At 40.4% G+C, this 20,757-nt stretch overlaps 1 protein-coding gene across 3 annotated transcripts in view; it reads left to right on the top strand.

The window, feature by feature from the left end:
• The window catches only part of PANK1 (pantothenate kinase 1), an 82,986-nt gene that overhangs the window by 38,912 nt on the left and 23,317 nt on the right, over positions 1-20,757 (top strand). For all 3 annotated transcript variants that reach the window (XM_072624982.1, XM_072624996.1, XM_072624987.1), the window contains exon 2: positions 10,076-10,428. In XM_072624982.1, coding sequence (XP_072481083.1) covers positions 10,076-10,428 — 353 coding nt within the window. The remainder of the gene's footprint in view (positions 1-10,075; positions 10,429-20,757) is intronic.

Here is a 20,757-nt window from a genome sequence, read left to right as displayed (position 1 = left end):
AATGAACAGAAGTTTCTACTTTCATTGCTATTAACTTTAGCAGCTTTGATTAAGGCTGTTATGAGTCTCAGAAATTCAATGACTTTGCCTCACTCTGCTTCCTGATTGGCTAACTGGGAGCTGGGAAATCACCCCCAATCTGAGTAGCAGTGGAAAGAAGCAGCCCGGGATCCAGGTGGCCTCCAGATTGTATAGACGCTCTGTGCAAAGTTGCTGATTGCGACATCTATTGCACTGCACAGGTGGGTGTTACATGGTATTGAGACTGAGCTACCAAGTAGAGCACAGTTCAGCCCATTTTATTAAAGGTGCTTAGCTTTTCTTTTGTCCCTCTCTAATAATTATAATAGCTAATATTTACATAGAGCTCTTTGCCTATGTTATGTCATTTGAGTCTCAAAACAATTTTATGTGGTAGGTCTATTATAATCTCTATTTTAAAGATGAGGAAACTTAAGCTTAGAGGCTGTAGCTTGCCTGGAAATCCTATAGCTAGTAAATATTCAAGGTTGGATTTGATCTTTCTGCCTCCGAGTCCAGCACTCTATCCACTAGGCCACCTAGCAGACCCTAGATGAAAGTCCATCAATAAATTTTAAGGGGTCCTTGAACTTGAATGGGGGAAGTATGACATCGTTGTATCAATATCATTGGTTTCCCTGGTAATCTTGTGTGTTTTATACATTTAAAACATTATTCTGAGGTGTCCACAGGCTTCACTAGTCTCCCAAAGTGGCCCATAACACAAAAAAATGATTAAGAACCTCTGGACTAGACTTTCATAGAATCATAGATCTGGAAAGAGTATGAAAAAGCCGTAAAGGCCAACCTGCTTCATTCTACAGACCCCAGTGAGGGGAAGTGACTGACTGGAGATAACAAGAGTGGGGAATAGATACAGGATTAAAACCCTGGTCTCTTGAATCCTAATGGGGCGATATTACATGCCAAGCCACTGTAAGGACTGCTTTGACCTTTGCATGATGGTGGGTTTTTATTTGTATATACAGTGAAATGCAATGCAAAGGTACAGTGGTATATTGTTGGTTTTTAGAGGAGTGAAGTATGATTTTAGGAAGGATTCCATTCTTTTTCTAGAACAGGGCTATATAGGGCCAGAGAACTAGAAAAATAATTGGACTGGCTAGGATTTGCACTGAAATCTTGGTAAACAGAAAGAACACTTAAAGGTGGGGTTGGGGGAGAAGGTTCTTTTGCAGCTGTTTCTTTTATGTTATATGGGGCTTCCATACCCTCTCACCCCCCATTTCAGTTATTCCCTAGCTGAGTTTGAGCACTAGTTAGGATCAGCATTAAATTATGGCAGATTTTCTTGTGGCTATTGGGCAGGAAAGGTATTATTTTGGGGGAATTTTTGCTATTCTCTTAGAAATTACTTGAAACAGATTGATGTGCAGTGCTAGCCTATAGCAGTGTGTGTGTGTGTGTGTGTGTGTGTGTGTGTGCGCACGCGTGCGCACACACGTTTGCACTCATGCTAGTAGTGTAAAAAAGGGATGTTAACAGTAGCATCAGATGCTTCTCCTTTCTGGTGGCCTCTCCATGTATTATATTCATGATAAATGAAATGCAGTCATGTGGAGACCATGGTGTTAAATGAAATAGAACTTTTCTTGAGGAGGCCAATCTGGCATCTGAATTTTCTGTGTTAATGTAAGAGTTTGTGCATTTTTTCTTCCCATTGAGTCACAGAGTGGTGTGGGGAAATAAAGCATTGGCCATGGAATCAGCTCTCTTAGTTTGTATCAACTCTCTGATTTCCTAGTGGTGGGACCTAAAGCAAATAGCTTAAACTCCCTGATCCTCACTTTCTTCTTTGCTAAAATGGGTATAATAATACATATCCATCCCAGAGTCCAGTGGCTCTCTAAGTCTACTTGGAGGACTTGAATTTCACCCCTTGGCAGCCCTTTCTTCTCTTCCTTCCCAGATCTAGGGAGTTTAGAATCCCAAAGATTACTCCATCAATCTAAGAACTGAAGCAGACCTTAGGAGCAGGAACTAAGGTTAATTCTGTCTCCTACTTTTGGTTTAACTGTGTAAATTAACTGTGTAAATCCTCTCTTCCGCTGTGAGGGAACAGGCCAGGGCAATCAGTGTCTTTTATTGCATCCATTCTCCATTTTGGGCATCTAAGTTCATGGCCTTGGGTCTAAACGGCATGTTCAAACTACCTCCTCCCACCCCCCCCAGCCCCCTTCTTATGACCCCTGCACCTCCATAGTCTCACTCCAGCCACTTTACTCATTCCTAGCCTATTCCTTTGTGCCTTTTGGAATTACAATGGTTCATAAACTCTCTTACATATTTTGTAACCTCTTCCACTGGTAACTGCTTCTTCTCTTACTCCTAACAATGAATTGAGATGGAGTGGACACATTTCTTGCTCTTTACTGCTAATTTCAGGTAATGTCTCTACCATCATCCCATCACCTTTGCTCTTTGGAGCATCTCATCTTTTATACCATCTGCCCATACCAACCTGTCAACATTTTTTTGCTTTCATTTGCCATCCTGATTTTAATACTTGAATGAAGGTCTTCTTTTCAATCTCATGCCCTGCAGACGTAACTATTCTGTTGCTAAGCCTTCAGCAGAAGGTGTGTGACCACAGAATTCCTTGAGGTTCTTCTTTACTCTAACATACTTTCTCTGACCCCACTTCAGACAGGCACTGTGACCATACCTCAGACAATACCATCTCCAGGAATTGCACTGCTATAAACTGTAAGTTTGAAATTCTGTTCTTTGATTGCAATATCTTCTCCCACCTTTGCCCCTCTGTTAATCTCACTGAATCTCCTCTTTGCCCTTATTTTGACTTTTAGACCCTCCATTTATACCAGTTCTCTCTCTTCTACTCTGTTTTTGCTTTCTTTTAGTAACGTATAAGGCTTCTTAACCTGAGGTCCACAGATTTCAGGGAATCTGGGAACTTGGATGGGAAAAATTGCATTTTCATGTTCACTAACATCTAAAATTTGATATCCTCCTCGCTATTTAAAAAGATTCTGAAAAGGGTCAGTAGGCTTCTCTATGACTGTCAAAAGCCAATCAGTCAATAAATATTATTTATTAAATTCTTACTATGTGCCACGTACTGGGGACACAAAAAGAGGAAAAAGATAGTCCCTGCCCTCAAGGAGTTTATAGTCTAATGGGGGAGCGAACAAGCAAGCAAATATATACAAACAAATTATATACAGGGTATATAACTAAATTATGTTATTTATATTAATAAATAAATAAAATTAAAACAGGGAAGGCACTAGGATGAAGAGGGGTTGGGAAAGCCTTCCCATAGTAGGTGGGATTTTAGTTGGATCTTAAAGGAAGCCAGTTGGTGGAATTATTGAGGAAGAGCATTCCAGGTATGGGGGTGGGGGTGGGCTAAATGCTCTGAAATGAAAGATGGGGTGTCTTGTTCATGTAATAGGAAGAATGCCAGTGTCATTTGATCAAAGACAGTGTGGTAGGCAGTAAGGTGTAGGGTCGGAGGGGCCAGGCTATGAAGGGTTTTGAATGCCAAAGAGAGGATTTTGTGTTTTATCGTGGAGGCAATAGGGGTCTCTGGAGTTTCTTGAGCGTGTGTGTGTGTGTGGGGGGGGGTGTGGGTGTGGGTATGCAGGTGACATGGCCAGACCTGCGCTTTAGGAAGATGACTTTGGTAGCTGAATGGGAGAATGGGCTGGAGTGAGGAGAGACTTGAGATAGGCAGACCCACCAAGAGGCTATTGAAAAGGTCCAGGTGGGAGGTGATGAGGGTCTGCACCGGGGCGGTGGCAGTATCAGAGGAAAGAAGACAGCATGTATGAGGGATGTTGCAAAAGTGAAGTTTATAGGCCTTTGGATCTTGACTGCGGGGAACTGAGAGATAGTGAGGAGACCAGCAAGACTCTTAGGTTGGGAGCCTGAGGGACTGGGAAGATGGTGTCATCCTCTACAGTAATAGGGAACGTAAGAAGGTCCATGGCACAAAAAAAGGTTAAGATTCCTGTTCTAGATCCAGCCTACACACCACCATCCCCTTTAATATAATTTTTATTTTATTTGTTTTCAGTGTTGTACAATCCCTTACATATATCTTAAATTTTTCTCCTCCTTCCTTTCCTTCCCCCCTATCTCCCCCCTCCCTCCCTGAGATGGCATACAGTTTTATATAGGTTCTACACATACATTCCTATTAAATACATTTTCACCTTAGTCATGTTGCATAGAAGAATTAAAATAAATGAGAGAAATCATAAAACAAACCAAAGCACAATACAAAAGAAAATGATCTTCATTCTGCGATTGAATTCCATAGTTCTTTCTCTGGATGTGGAAGGCATTTTGCCTTAAGAGTTCACTGGGAATTATTTAAGTCCTTGCATTGCAGTGAAGCATGAAGTCTACCAGAAAAATTCCTCGCACACTGTGATTGTTGCTGTGTACAAAGTTCTCCTGGTTCTGCTCCTTTCACTCAGCATCAGTTCCTATAAGTCTTTCCAGGCCTCTCTGAAATCTTCCTGTTCATCATTTCTTATAGTGCAATAGTATTACATTACATTCATATTCCACATTCCCCAATTGGTGGGCATCCCCTTTATTTCCAGTTTTTGGCCACCACAAAGGGAGCTGCTATGAATGTTTTTGTCATCCCGTTTAATGTTAAACTAGATGCTAATGTAGAGTCCCATGTCTTGGGCTCTTTGCAAGGAACTTGTGAATCCCCATCCCTGCATAACGGCCACTTCTCAACTGATTTTCCTGCTTCTTTTCCAGCAACTGATTTATTTTACTCAGTACCAGTTTATGGTACTTGACTTCTTCTGTGCCTCCTGACTACTCATAGTTTTTTCATGTCTTCTTCATGTCTCTTCTAAACCTATATGCCCTTGCCATTAACATTTATTTACAAAAACGGCTATATTATGTACTGGACAGAATTCTGGAGTCAGGAAGAACTGTTTTTGCATCCTGCCTTTGATATTTCCTAGCCGGGTGACCCATGACCACTTCACACTCAAATAAAAGCCTCAGTTTCCTCTTTTGTAAAAAAGTGGGGGTGAGGGAGGGGATAGGACTGAATGACCTCTAACGTCCCTTCCATATCTAAATCTGTAATCTTGTGACCTAGCTTTCTGCTTCATGGAGTAGATTGAAGCCATCTGACATGAACCCCCTCAGCTTTCCTCCAAGTCCTTAAACTTTCTCAGAATATTATTCTCTCACCCCTTTTCCTGTGGTGACAGAGGAGAGAGCTTTATTCACTAAGGCCCATATTTCTACCTGCACCCTTGACCTATATCTTCAAGCTTCTTCTCGAACATTGTTCTATCAGTTATCTCTCTATTATGCATCTTCAATCTGTCTTAAGTCTTTTGCCATTGGCTTTTTCTTGCATGCCTACAAACATGACCAGGCAGCAGATTATAGTGGCTAGGGCACTGGACTTTCAGTCAAGGCAACTTGAATTCAAATACTGCTTCTGATGCTTACCAGCTATGTGACCTTATGGGGCCACTTAACCTTTCTGTTCCTCAGTTTCCCCAGAGCTAAAATGAGAGGATTGGAATTGATGGTCTTTCTAGTTCTGACTCTCATCCTCAATCCTACAAAAGCCTTCTCTTTTCCCTTGTCTTTTCTTCAACTACTGCCCAGTCTTTCGCTTCCCTTTTAGTGCTACATGACTTGTACACTTAAGTGCAAGTCATGTCATCATTTCACTAATGGCATGGTCTTCTTCAGCAGTGAAGGATGAATACAACAACAACAACATTCCTTGTAAAATGTTGTTTATAGTTTCCTTACTGTCTACTTTTTCTTCAGTCTCTGGAAGCTGGATTCTATGCATCGCTCTACAACCTCTCTCTAAGGTTAGTAGTGAGTCACCGATCCCTAATCTCATCTTTGGCCTCTTTTTTTTCATCAGGATTCTATCCTCATAACCTGTTTAGAACTTTTGACTCTGCTGTCTTTTCTATTGGGTGGTCAGAGTCTATTTCTTTCTGTTCTTTTCAAAGACAGAGAATCTCCTAGTTCTCCCTCCTCCCAACACTTAGAGCAGGGATGGAAGTTCAGACACTGATCCTTTGTTGACTCCTCATCTTCTGCCTTACCTTGTAATGTGGGCATTCTCGAGAGCCTGACCTTGGCATTCTTATTTTCTCTTTTTACCCCGCCTCCCTTGGCAGTCTTATTCATTCCATGGTTTAAATAGCTGTCTCCAGGTACATGAGTCTCTAAGTTGTGTCCAACTCTTTGTGATCCCATTTTGGGGTTTTCTTGGCAAACATACTGGAGTAGTTTGCCATTTCCTCTTCTAGCTCATTTGACAGATGAGGAAATGGAGGCAAACAGAGTTAAGTGACTTGTCCAGGGTCACACAGCTAGTAAGTGGCTGAGGATGGATTTGAATTTGTAAAGATGAGTCTTCCTGATGCCAAATCCAGGGCACCATTATGCCACCTAACTGCTGATAAAGACCTTCATTACAGCTGCTTCCAGGCCAGATCTACCTGACTATGCTGCTGGCACCTCGAACTTTAGTCCTAATTGGAACTCATTATCTCCACCCCAAACTGATTGGTGGCATCTCCATTCACCTACTCTTCCATGTTCAGAATCTTGAAGTTTTCTTTCACTTTTTCTCTTTGCCTTGCTTCATATCCAATCAATTAGAAGATACCATAGCTACTGTCTATGTGACATCTTTCATATCCATTTCCTCATTTTATCTTTTGTTTTGTAATTTTGTTTTCTAATTGTAGACTTACCTCTACAGTCTAGACAGACTTGTGGGAGGAAGAGGGAAGTGAAATCCAAAGAGAACTGTAGCCTGTGAAAGCACAAGGTTTTACAGGGTATGAGAGCAGACTGGAATGGAGGCAGAGGTATACTCTCCCCAGCTATAGATAAATGGTTTGGTGGTTAAGTCAAAACAAAACAAAAAAACTGACGAAATTTGTCCACTGGTAGCAGTAGGGATTTGCTAGTTTTGCCATCCTGGGATCTGAAGTGTTCCATGGCTTCCATGATATTGGTGCCTTCTTTCACCTGACCAAGGACCACAAGTTTCCCATTCAGTCAATCAGATCTAGCAGTAGAGATGAAAAAACTGGGAGTCATTTGTGTTAGGTTCTGTATTTGCCGTGGACAAGATACCAGGACAAAGTTCTCATCCAGAGATTTCTCCCTAGAGATAGCATTAGGTTGATTGATGATGGTCCATGTCTTTGCTGAGGCTATTTATTTCCTATGCATGTGTGCCCTTTTCTTCCCCTTCCCCTTAATCTGGTGAATTCTTAGTCACATTTTAAAGCCTGACTCAAATGCCACCTTCTTAGGAAACATTTCCCTGTTTTTCCCCAGTCAGTGATATGTGTTCCCCTCCCTAACCTCTTTATCATAGCACTTTGTTTTATAGCACTTAAAAAATTTTTAATTAATATCTTTGGTTTTTATATGCATCTTTATTCTGAATGTATTCATCCTCTTTCTTCTACTCAAAGTTTTATTGCTTGCAACAAAGAATTTTTTTAAAGAGTAAGAAAAAAATGAGGCAGTTCATCAAAATTAAACCAACGTATCTGTTGAGTCTGAGAGCATAGGGGGAGCGTTCCCCACCCTTATTCCCTGTAGCATTCCCCACCTCTGCAAAAGGAGATTCATCTAATGTGCTTCTAAGATATTACGTATTAGGGTGATCTGTATTGATATCTTATCTTTCTTCTAGACCAGAGATTCATAACTTAGGATCTGTGAACTAAAAATAAACATTTTCATAATTGTATTTCAACATAATGAGTTTCCTTTGTAATTTTATGTATTTTATTTTATTCATTAAAAAACATCATCCTGAGAAGGGTCCCTGTACGTCTGTGATAAGGATATTTTGCTGTTTTTATTTTAGTATAATCAAGTACCTCTGATTGAATCTTGCCTTTATCAATCCAGAGTCTTTACCAGGAGTAAAGTACAGAGACAAGAGTTTCTTTAACTAGAAACAATATATGTATTTGTATTGTTAGTTATTGTAATGTGATTAAAGATCATCTCCATTCATTAATGGGCCTGCCTATTAAGGAGAGTTTGATTAGGGAAGATTTGTGGGAAGGCTCAAGCCTTTTGTTAATGAGGGACTGGTTCTCAAGGGTTGTGATGCCCTCTGGCTCTGAAAAAGGTATAAATACTCTGAGTTGAGGTTTTATTTTGGGGCTTAGTTTGTGTAAGAAGGTTGAAGTGCCAGAAGAGGACTCTGGGAAGCTGCTTTAAGAAGACCCCTGGCTTTGAAACCCAAATGTCAGTGCTTTCTTCTCTGGTAACTATGGTCAGATAGTTGGACTGTCTGTTGACTTCAGGCAGAGGAAGCCATGTCTGTTGATCTTTGATGTCTCTGTATTTTCTTTGAAGTTCAAGGTGCTGACTCCCCTGAATTAGGTGAATGATGTATGTGTTTGGTTAAAGGTATGATACATATGCTTGATTAAAGTGATTGTTAACCCCTTGAGAGTTATTTTCCTTTTATGAATGCAGATCTAAGAACCTGTGATAACAGCCCCCTCCCCATGTGTGTTGGGTTGCTTACTGATACAACTTCCTATGACATGCACTAGACTCACTGGGATCAGAGAGTCTTATTTCAGTTCGGGACATCCTTCCTGCCCCTCCCCTCCACCCTACTACCAACCACAGGAATAAGTGTTTGCTCTACTTATATTTTGTTTTACTACTCCCTAAAGGGCTATTGGAAGGATCAAATGGCAATGCTTTTGGTAGTTAATTAAGGATGAAGAACTAGGAGAATCTTGGTTTCAGATCTGTAATTATCCTGTACCGACAGCATGATGGAATGCTGTGCCTTTGTGCTGTTATTGTTTGTTGTTTGTTTTATGTTTTCTGTTACTTTTGCCTTGGGAAAAAAAATCTCAATTTCTAGATTATTCTAGTTAGTTTGGAAAGCAAAAGCTTTACTTTTCTAATGAGGCTGAGAACAAGAAGAAGATTGTCTTTCTTGTCAGTAGTCCTTGTCCAAGCCTGATTGGGTGGGAGTAGTATGTGCTGGTCAATACATGGAGGACATTCTTTGAGATTTAACTTTCATTGTTAGCATTTTCTCTATCACCTTGTTAAGTCTAGACAGTCAACAAAACAGTAATATAAAGCCCTGCTTTGCAGAATTGAAGGATTTCGGAGGTGTCAACACTCACAGTTAAAATCTGAGAGTCTGTTCAGGTTGTTTCCAGCACTCCCCTGAGTTGGGCCACACCTGTGATGTAGGCTGACTGAATCAGAAAGTCTGTTCAAATAGTATCAATAAATCAGTCAACAAGCATTTATAAGTGCCTACTGCTGCTCGGTAGGCGCTAAGAACAGAAAGTCAAAAGCCAAAGTGGCCTTGTCCTTAAGGACCTTAGAGTCTAACGGAGAAGACAAGGAGGGTGACAGGTGAGACCTCTTGCAGAGGTAGGTAGTGAGTGAGCTGAGTCTGGAAGACAAGGGTGGATGAAGTGTTTTCCCAACAAAGAAGTAAACCCCTAGTGTGCTGCACGCTGCCTCATCATAGTGACATGTTCATTTTTAGTTTTCGTGTGATCTATGAACTTATTCCTTTCTTCTCTCTTATACACTCTGATTTTCAACAGAACTCAGCTCAAACACTTCTCACATATCCTTCTCACCTTTTCTCGCCTACCCCCATTTCCCCAGCTAGTATCTCTCCTAAATTTTCCTTGTGTTTATTTTGTGTCTTTTTGGATGCTATATGTATATATGTTGTCCTCCCCTAGAATATGAACTCCTTTAAGATAGGCTGCTTGATTTTTGTCCAGGTATTCCTAAGACCTAGCACAATGCTTGGAATATGGTAGAGGCTTAATATATGCTTGTTGATTGGATGTAGCATTCAGCCTCAAGAATCTTAACCTCTACCTTTTGAGACCTACATGTACCATGTTTTACCTTGGCTCACCTGTGTTTATACATTGTGATAACATGTTTAATTGGGGTGGTCAGAGTTCCATTTTGTGACACTTATGAATTCTTTTTACCTCTTCCCCCTTGTCTCCTCTAGCCTTCCCATGGTTTGGCATGGACATTGGTGGAACACTGGTTAAACTGGTCTACTTTGAACCAAAAGACATTACAGCAGAGGAGGAGCAAGAGGAAGTGGAGAATTTGAAGAGCATAAGGAAGTACTTGACTTCTAACACAGCTTATGGGAAAACCGGGATCCGAGATGTACATCTGGAGCTCAAGAACCTGACCATGTGTGGGCGGACAGGCAACTTGCACTTCATACGATTCCCCAGTTGTGCCATGCACAAGTTCATTCAGATGGGGAGTGAAAAGAACTTCTCCAGTCTTCATACAACCCTCTGTGCCACAGGAGGTGGGGCTTTCAAATTCGAAGAGGATTTTAGAATGGTATGTGGGGGTTGCTTTAAAAAATTTTTTTTCTTTTTGACCCTGAACTGTGATTTCACTAGTGTAGGGAACACTTGGGGAGGAAAAAAAATAGGCATTTTTAATACTATTTTTACAACTATTTGACAGCTTCTGGTCTTAGGAAATTGCCTGGAACATCCTACAGAGGTGGGTGACTTGTTTTGGGTTGCACAGGCAGTCTGTATCTGAGGTAGAATTAAGCTCAGGTCTATCTCTGAGGCCAGCTTTAATTACCATTTTAATTCATTCTTATTTTTTTTAAATGGAAAAAAACATTAATGATCTTGACACATCTTTTTATTTTTTTAACTTGCACATTAGTCATGTTGTAAAGAAAAGTTAGAACCAGTGGGATGAACCACAAGAAAGAAGAAACTAAACAAAACACAACAGAGAGAGAGCAAATAGTATGTTTCAATCTGCATTCACATCCGTAGTTCTTTCTCTGGATGTGAATGACATTTTCCATCATGAGCTTTTTGGAGTTGTCTTGGAACCTTGCGTTGCTAAGAAGAGCTAAGTCTACCAAAGTTGGTCATCTCACAACCCAGCTATAACTGTGTACAGTGTTCTTCTGGTTCTGTTCCCCTCACTCAGCATCAGTTCATAGAAGTGTTTCCAGGTTTTTCTCAAGTCTGCCTGCTCATCATCTCTTATAGCCCAATAGTATTCCATTACATTCATATACCACAGCTTGTTCAGTCATTCCCCTACTGATGGACATCCCCTCAATTTCCAGTTCTTGGCCACCACAAAAAAGAGCTTTGTACATGTTTTTGTACATGTGGCTCCTTTTCCCATTTTTATGATCTCTTTGGGATACATCTTTTTAAAATGTGAATGGTAGTTTAGTAAACTAAACTGCTAATCAAATTAATCTTTTGCTAAAAAACGTTTGTTGCTTTCAGAGCATATTTTAGTGATGCATCTCACATACATCATTGAACGTTATTAAAAGGAGCTGCTGTTCAAGTTTTATAGGTTGTCAGATGAGAGCCACAGATCTTATGATGATCCTATTACAAGCTGCTGGAAGAATGCCAAAGGGTTTCCCATAATTTCTTACAGGTCTATAACACTCTGAAAACTGAGAGCACTTTTTGAGACCATCTTATTCAGGGGTTCTTAACTTGGGGATTGTGAACTTGGTTTTGAAAATAATTTAATAACTATATTACAATATGATTGGTTTCCTTTGTGTTCTTATACATTTATTTTATTCATTTAGAAATAGTATTCTGAGAAGGGGCACTTAAACTTTTCCAGAATACTCCCCAAAGAGTCCATGACCCAAAACAGGTTAAGAACCCCTGCACTAGTCTAACATTTTTTTAAAGATGAGAAAACTGAGGCTCAGAAGAGAGTAAGGTCACATAGCTCACTATTAAAAGGAAAGAAGACGAGATCCTCTGACTTCTAAATTTATTCTCATTACATTAAATTTCATCTATGAAATTAGTCCCTGACTAAAATGAAATATTTAATTATTTACAGGTCTCCTTCTCTGTTGTCAGGATTCTTGAATAATACCTGATTCACGGTGAACAGAAAATTCCATGTTCTGGTTAATAACCTGTACTGGGGCAGATATCTTTTTTTTTTAAACTGTTTAGATGTTGCGTTTCAAAATATAACAAAATTTTATGTAAAAAATGTTAAAAAAAAAAAAATTTCTTAACTCCAGAAGCTGTACAAAAACAGTAGCAGGCAGGATTTGGCCCTCAGGCCTAGTTTGCTGACCTCTCATCCTGGATGCAAAATGTTCTCTCAAATGAAGAGTTGTGAGGTAGGACAAAGATATCCATAAATCTCTATTGGTTTAGCAATTAGTTTGCTTTTGAGGAACCATTATGGTGTCCTGAAATGAATGTTAGACTTGTAGATGGAGGATCTGGGTTTGACTCTCCATGATGCCACTTACTCCCTATGGGATTTTGAGCAAGTTAGACTTGTAGATGGAGGATCTGGGTTTGACTCTCCATGGTGCCACTTACTCCCTATGGGATTTTGAGCAAGTTAGACTTGTAGATGGAGGATCTGCGTTTGACTCTCCATGATGCCACTTACTCCCTATGGGATTTTGAGCAAGTTAGACTTGTAGATGGAGGATCTGGGTTTGACTCTCCATGATGCCACTTACTCCCTATGGGATTTTGAGCAAGTTAGACTTGTAGATGGAGGATCTGGGTTTGAATCTCCATGATGCCACTTACTCCCTATGGAATTTTGGGCAAGTTAGTTCATCCTTTTAAAGGTCTCTCCTGTCTTTTGGTGGAAGTAGCAGTGATAAAAGTTGGCATTGAAGTCAGTTCCTTCATATATAAAAAATGAAATGTTTGCCCTAGATAATATCTAAAGTGTCTTCTAGTACTAAATTTAAACCATGATAAAATAATTGTCCTTGTGGGAAGATATTTATATACTTCAGCCTTGTAGTCTGAAACCAATTTGCAAATCGGTTGGGTTCCAAAACTTTGTAAATACATTGTTTGGAATTCAGTGTTCCAAATGTTGGTTAAACTTCCAAGCCAGTCCGCATCAGCATCTTTACTCCATAATATAGCTGATATATAGCATTAATTCAGCATGTTATTGGTTAAATGAACTTTAGTTGGATTGACTGGAAAGAATGCTGAGCTAGGAATCAAGGGACTAAAGTTTTAATCAAGGCTGTTTTATTAAACCAGTTGTGTGCCTCGGGCAAGAGGAAATTGAACCTGTGTCCTAATTTCCTCATCTTCCTCATGGTTACAGTCGCAATCTGTCTTGCCCTGTGCTGCCTCGTCTTCAATGACTTCCTCTGGGATAAGAAGAAATAAGAGCTAAAGAGGTGCTTTGAGGAGGAAAGAAACATAGATATGGACAAGATCTAGAGTTGGGAGAGGGGCTGGAGAAATTCTAGCTTATGTCACGTACCTTGTACCAGGACACCTAAAGCAGTGATCCAAACCTAAAACTTGGTTTACAAGTTTAGTTTGAGGCCACTGGAACAGATGATGTCTAAGGCCACTGTCACTTCTAAGTCTGAGTCTTCAATTGTAGTATTCTAGTATGGCCAAAGTTCTCTTTTTTTATTTATGTCATGTCTTAATTGTTTTATGGTATTTAACACGGACCAGAAGACCCTGCCTTGCTGTCTTATCAAAAACAATTATTCTTCCTGTTAATTTTGGCAAGGCTTTATTTGAAGGAAGGAATAGGTAATGGATAGGTGGTGGCAGGAAGTCAAAGCAGGTCAGGGGGGTTGTGCAAGAAGACTTTTACTTGCTAAAAAGTGATCATGGGCTTTATCAAGTCTGAGAACCACTTTGGAGGCAGGATGCTGTAGGGGAAAGATCATGGCATGGGATTTAGTCAGGTAGCCTGGTTCTGCCATTGACTCTCTGTGAGACTTTAGGTATGACATTTTACCTCCTCAGGCATCCATTCCATTTACTTGTGAGTAAAAGGAATGGGATGGACTGGATAATTGTGTAGGTCTCTCCCACTTCTTAGTGGAAGCAGTAGTGATAAAAGTTGGCATTGAAGTCAGGAAGACCTAGATTCAAATCTTGCCTTTGACATATCACTGGCTGTACGACTTTGGGAAAGACATTTAACCCCTCAGTGGTCCAGGAGCTGTCCACCTGTGTTGGTAGAGGAACTTCCTCATAGGGGAGTCTTTATATCAGTGCAGTCACAGGTCCTTATCCCTTCGATTGTTAACATACTGTGATTCTGCTCAAGAAGTTAAAATACAATGGAGAGCTGTTGAACACTGTGGTGAACAACATCATCTTCATTTATAGGGAAAAATTCAGTTTCATAAAGTTCCTTTTATGAGGCCTGATGGAATCACAGGGCACTCTGTTGATGTCTGTGGAGAGGGATTCATGGGCAATGCCTGAGGCAGTCATCTTAATTTAGATTATGGTAAGGATACAGGGATCAACTAGTATTTCCTTGGAAACTTTGAGATGATTTAGTATAGACAGAGCTTCTTAGTCTAAATATCACAAGGCAGTGACTAGTCCTGACTAAGAAGAAATGAGTCCCCTACTGATGAGGACAGTATTCTGAATGACTTCAGATCTCCCTTGATTTCTCTCCTGGTGAATCAGAATGTAGTAAGAAGGTCTCTCAGAGATCCTCTGCTCTGGTTTTTTCCCTGAGCAGGAGTCTCATTCACAAATATTGGTACAGCTGTCCCTAAAGCCCTCCCACTATCTCCTGAGGAAGGCAGTCCTGTTTTAAGAAAGCTCTAATTTTGGGGAAATTTGACCTCCTAGAGAGTTGACCTCTGCCTTTCCCATCTTGTACCTAGTTCTGCCTTCTGGGATTAAGCAGAACCCATGTCTGCTCAGATCCTTCCCCTGTCCAGAAACCTTCAGTAACCCTCTATAGAACCAAATACAGATGTCTGAGAGTGGAGGCCTTTTCCAATATGGCTTACAGGTGCTCTTCTAGTCTTCTTGTATTTTCTTCCACAATCTGGACATTCAGGGTCAGCTGGACTGCTAGCTGCTTCTATGGCCCACACCATTCTTCATGCCCGGATCACTACCCTTTTGCATGCATCTGCCTGTTGAAATCTCTCTTCTGGTGACATTAATGTAGTTTCCAAAAATGCCCAAGACATAATGCTCTCAGGACATAGTTTATGTACTAGAAGTATCTTACTTATTATATATGTTGTGTGAATAAGTCTGTTTGATGTTTGAATATTAAGGAGATTCACGTGAATCATATGCTTAGGAAAGGGAAACATAGACCATTTCTCCCTGTAAAATATTGGAATGAACAGATTTGGGAGGGAATTAATCTAACGCATTTGCCGAATAGCCTTTTGAGGCAGCATGTACATCGTCAGTGATCATTAGACCTCTTTGGTTTGTTGATAGTGAGAGATTGGAGCTTCTCTCTCTGCTTATCAAGTGAGGCTTAGGTTTCCGTGAAGTTTTTCAGTGTATTGGCTGGGTAGGCAGAGTCATTCTTCCTGCCCACATATTCAGCCACAATGACAGATATTTTCCCTTTGACTCCTCTTCTTTTCACCCTTTCCCTCCAAAAAGATCAACACCATAGTCTGACAGGATCAGCATAGTGTATTGCAACACTTGATGATACTAGTTAGGACGTCTTAAGAACTCCACGCTAAGCAAACAAAGGGGCAGCCAAAAACATGATAGGGCAGTAAGTCCTAAGTCTTACTATCCTCAATTGGAAAAATAGCTTTTTAAAAACGTTTTGATACTTTCACCAGAGTTATGTCCTGATATTCTCCTCTTTCTCTTTCTCTCCAGTGAACCTTCTCTTGTAATAAAGAAAAGCAATCGTGTAAGCAGAATACATCAACCCAAGGACCCCCCACACAGTGTAAACTATTTCAGACCTATCCCCCCCTCCCCTCATATACCCCCCTCTAGTGAAAAGAGGCCGGAGGACTGTCAGGAAATTATTTCTTAAGGGGACCCCAGTCACTGTCTTTTCTGAACTCATACTTACCTAACTAAAAAGTAAAAGCCATAATAAGAAACATCTTCTAGAAGGGGTAGGGGGTTAGGTGACTGTAGACCTATGCCTGTTTAAAATTGGATTGCTATAATAGCTAGCATTTCCATGGGCCTTTAAGATTTCCAGCAACGCCTGAACTCAAACATCTTTTGTTGAGCTTTATAACAAGCCTGGGAGGTAGGTTACAGCTGTTGTTACCTGTATTTTCTAAGCGAGAAAGCTGAAACCGAGTACAGTTTAGTGACTTATCCAGCATCACGAAGCTATTATGTGTCCAAGGCAGAATCCAGACCCAGAACAGCTGGTCTCCAAGGCCCCTATTCTTTCTCCTGTGCCTTACTGCCTCCCAGAATGTGAATAAGTTTGAGTCTCTGATATTTTCAAGGGCATTTGATTGAACCTTGAGGTTATGTGGATCTGAGAAATGCATGACATCAATAATTCCTGTTGATTTCTAATGTTATATGTTTGAATTTCTGTGCTTGTCAAGCATGCTCTGCCTAAGGGGAAGGGATGTTCTTTTGAGGGTTACTTTTATAATCATTCTCACTTTATGAGCAGTTTGGCAATTTTTTTTTCATCCCTGGGGGAAGAAAGAATTCTTTCCTTTTCTATCAGCAAGAATGAAGGAACCATGGTTACAATTTTTAGTTTAGGATGAAAAACCCAGCTTTTTATTGATGTGCTTTTATTTTAACATCATTATCAATTTCAACAGTTTCCCTCCTTCTTGTACAAATACAGCCAAGCAAAATATGAAAATGTGTACCTTAATCCATACCTGTAGTCCACTGCCTCTCTGCCAAGAGACCTGAAGCATGCTTTACTATCAGTCCTCTGGAGTCATCACTGATCACTGCCTTGGTCAGAGTTCTAAGATTTTTCAGTGTTCTTTTCATGATTATGATTTATAATCAGTGTCTGTGTAACATTTTACACATCACAGTATTTACCTTTTTAAAACCTAGGAATCTTGGTAGTGCCATAGTGCACAGAGTGCCAGGCCAGGAATCAGGGAGACTTGAGTTCAACTCCAGCCTCAGACACTTAACTGGTGGTGTGACCCTGGGCAAGTCACTTAACCTCTGTCTCAGTTTCTTCATCTGTAAAGTGGGGATAATAATAGCATCTACCTCCTAGAGTTGTTGTGAGGATCAAGTGAAATAACATTTGTTTGGCGTTTTGCATAGTGCCTGGCTACTTAATAAATACTTGTTACTTTCCTCTCTTTCCATTTGATTTAGCAAGACAAACTTTTCTTCTGCTTGCAGTTTGACTTGAGATCAACTGCTTCCTGAGCAGTTAATTCATCTCTGAAGTCTGGAAGACTTGAGGTTCCAGTCTCACCATACTGGCTAGATGACCTGGGTAGATTATTTAACCTCTCAGACAACCCATTAAGACACTAAGTTGTACAACAGTTGCAGATCAGCATTGGTAGCATTTTTCCACTTCAGGAAATCCATAAAGGATTTCCTTTTTGGGAGCTCCCTATGCTGGTGAAATAGCAGATCCAGACTAAAGAGGGGCAGGGGTGGGTAGAGACAGCACATGATGGTAGCCTGAGCTAGTGGAGAAAGCCAAGATTGGCCTAGGCATCAGAGGACTGAAGTGTTGGTCTAGATGCTTCCATTCATTCACTACATTGCCTTGGATAAGTCACTTACCTTCTCTGGATCTCACTTTCCTCCGGTAAAATAAGGTCTTGGACAAAGTCATCAATCCCCTGAGGTCCTCTCTAGCTCTCTCATGATCCAACACTCCTGCCACTGGCTTGGCATTTGACTATTTTTTCTTCTCTGATTTTAAATTTGAAAGTTTTGGGAGTATTTTTGTTAGATTTTCTTTCTTTTGTCTGCTTTTAATAGGCAGCCTAGCCTGCTCAAACATTGTATGTGTATCTTATGTTCCAAGGCTTTGATTTTAGTGGTAATGTCATCATTAGATTTCTTATAGAAACTCCCAAATCTCCTGTTTAGAAATGGTGATTCCGAGAAAAACCCAACTGAAGAAACCTATAAATGACTAGAATTTTTCAACCTTTCCTCCCCTCTCCCCCACATTACATCAAGCAGAATAACTTTACACAAGTCCTAGGTCCAAAGTTTCCCTAATTCCCTTCCCTCTCTCTTTTCTGAAGACTTACTAGCTATGTGACTTTGTCACAACTAATAATAACCCTCCTTCTTTTCCCTCCATCATTTATTTTCTTCCAAGAGAGAACACTGAGCCAAGACTTGAGGGGCCTGACACACCCTCCAATGCTCTATTACAGGGGCATGGATAGATTTGCCTTACTCAGTATCCTCTGAGTTGGCTCTGGGATTTCAGATGTATCATGATTTGATGATTCCAGTTGTTTACGTAAATATCAAGATTCTTTATAGGAAGCGAAGTCTAGAGAAGGAAAGTAAAGAATAATTAAAATAAAAAGAAAGAATATTTTCCCCTCTTTCCACTGAGGACCAAATCCTAGCATCTTAATTTATGATCCATCCCAGGCCTGAGGAACTAGAATGAAGAGGCAGAGTAACTGATAAGTATGAAAACTGCACCCTGTTCCCCCCGCCTCCCACAGGGAAAGACTTGGTAGAATTTCTCTTCATTCTTCTGATTACATTCTGCTTGTTGATTATTTCAGAAGGCAGTATTCCCACCCCCTCCTTCCTCTCTCTCCCTCTCTCTCTCTCTCTTTCTCTCTCTCTCTCTCTCTTTCTTCTCTCTCACCCCCATCTCCCTTCATCTTCCCCTCCCACCCCCAGTTAAAGTAACAAACCGTAGACAGTACATGCTTACCATCTAGTACATATTCATTTCCAGGACCAAGATAAGGTGCTAGTGGCCGAGGAAGGGAGGCAGCTAATTTGGACTGAAGTGTAGCAGTTCTCTAATTTAGGAGCCAAGAGAAGGCCAAGACACCTTTAACTGGGATTTAGGACTCCACTGAGGTTTAGAAAGTAGTGAAAGGCCAAAGGCCACATTTCCTGAACTGGTTTCATGCAGAGGATTTGGTACTCGAATATGCTGAGCAAGAGTTGCTAAGGCCTAAGGTCCAAGTCCCAAGACTGGACCATCATAAATCTATAGCCAGAGCTGAAGAAACGGAAGCCCAGGTAATAGATGTTGGAGATAGGGTTTGGACTTTGTCCCTCTGACTGTGCAGCCAGTTTTTTTTCTGTCACTATACTACCAAATGATCTTTTTTTGGTAGGGAGGAGATCAACCCATGAAATGGACAATAATATTAGTAATCATGGAAACAAATTAGCTCATATTGGTTATTCTGTGAACAAAGCAGTTCTTTTAGGATCAGAGGATTTAGAGCTGAATAGGACCTGAGAGCTAACTCCAGTTCAGTGCCTTATTTTTATAGAGGAAGAAACTGAAGCATAGAGAGATGAAATGACGTACCCCAGATGACCAGTCAGTTATTTTGCCCATGAGACTGTTCATAATATTAGTTGTTATAATAGCTAACATTATGTGATGCTTTAAGATTTGCAAAGTATTACACAAATGTTGACTCATCTTCACAACAATCCTGGAAGGTAGATACTATTTTTTATCACCCCTGTTTTACAGATGAGGAAACTGAGGCAAGAGGTTAAATGATTTGTTTGGGGTCACATAACTTGTAAGTAAATTATCTTGAGGTCATGTTTGAGCCAAGGTCTTCCTGCTTCCAGCTCCAGCATGCTATATTATTATGATGAGTTGTCCTTGTTTTTTCAGTTGCTTTCTGGGAGGGATGCACTTGCTAAATTTCTTTGAAGTCAGGGGCTGTTTTTGCTCCCTTTTTGTATCCCCGTGCTTCTTTAGCACATTGCCTGGCACATACCAAGCACTAAAATGCTTGATGACTGACTGAATGTTGACTTTGTTTTACTATGGGCCTGTTTACCGATGCTTCCAATACACGGTACTTCTGATCCTTTTATGTTTGATAGAACACTTTGTGTCATGTGAAAGTCACCAAAGTCCTGTATCATTGATTATGCATTTTTTACCAAGAAGTACAGAAACCAAGTTGATACAGTTCCAAATTATTATCAACAAAATGTTTCTGACCTTGTTTTTCTTTGAAAGAAACACATTAATTAGCTAGTGGTACATGATTGATTTTTAAGTGTATAATTCTTCAGTCCCAAGTTTTCAAGTGTTCACTGAGGCAGAGATGGGCGGCCAGTTGATTTTTCCTCCAAATAGTGGGGTGAGAATACACTCTCTTCCTCATCTTCCCGCCCCCTCAGAATCCCCTTTTTATAGGAAGACTCAGCTTGGGTGCCTGCTTTTCCATGGTTCCCTGATCTTCTCAGCTGAAACTGTTGTCCGCTTTCCATAGAGCATTTTTTCTGGAGCTATGATAGTCCATCATATCCTATCACATACAGATAGAGTATACCAAAAGCATTTTGGCACTACCTGCATTATATTTAGCTTTGTACGTAAGAGCTCTATACACATCCATACCCACACACTACACCATAAACTGCCTGAGGGCAAGGGCTATCATTTTTTTCATCATGATATCATCAGTGACTAACACAGCAAAAATCTGTTGAAGTGACTAAGGGAAAGCTATTTTTAAGCCCGGGGGGCATACGTTCACATAAAATGAAATAAAGACATTAGTCATTTCTATAAAACCACCTTTAAAGATCTGGACTTCCACAGAGACCTTTTCAAATTAAGGTAATTACTTAGTAAAAGAGGGAGAGCACCAAATCTCTCCCCACCCCACCCCGCCCTATTCAGACAGAAAGCATGAAAACAAGTAGGTACATACTCAATTTATCTTACCTGGTGTAAATGAGA

This window comes from Notamacropus eugenii, chromosome 1, assembly GCF_028372415.1.
Source record: "Notamacropus eugenii isolate mMacEug1 chromosome 1, mMacEug1.pri_v2, whole genome shotgun sequence".
NCBI classification, from domain to species: domain Eukaryota; kingdom Metazoa; phylum Chordata; class Mammalia; order Diprotodontia; family Macropodidae; genus Notamacropus; species Notamacropus eugenii.
Note: the sequence above shows the minus strand (reverse complement) of the source record. Positions and strands in the feature narration are given on the sequence as shown.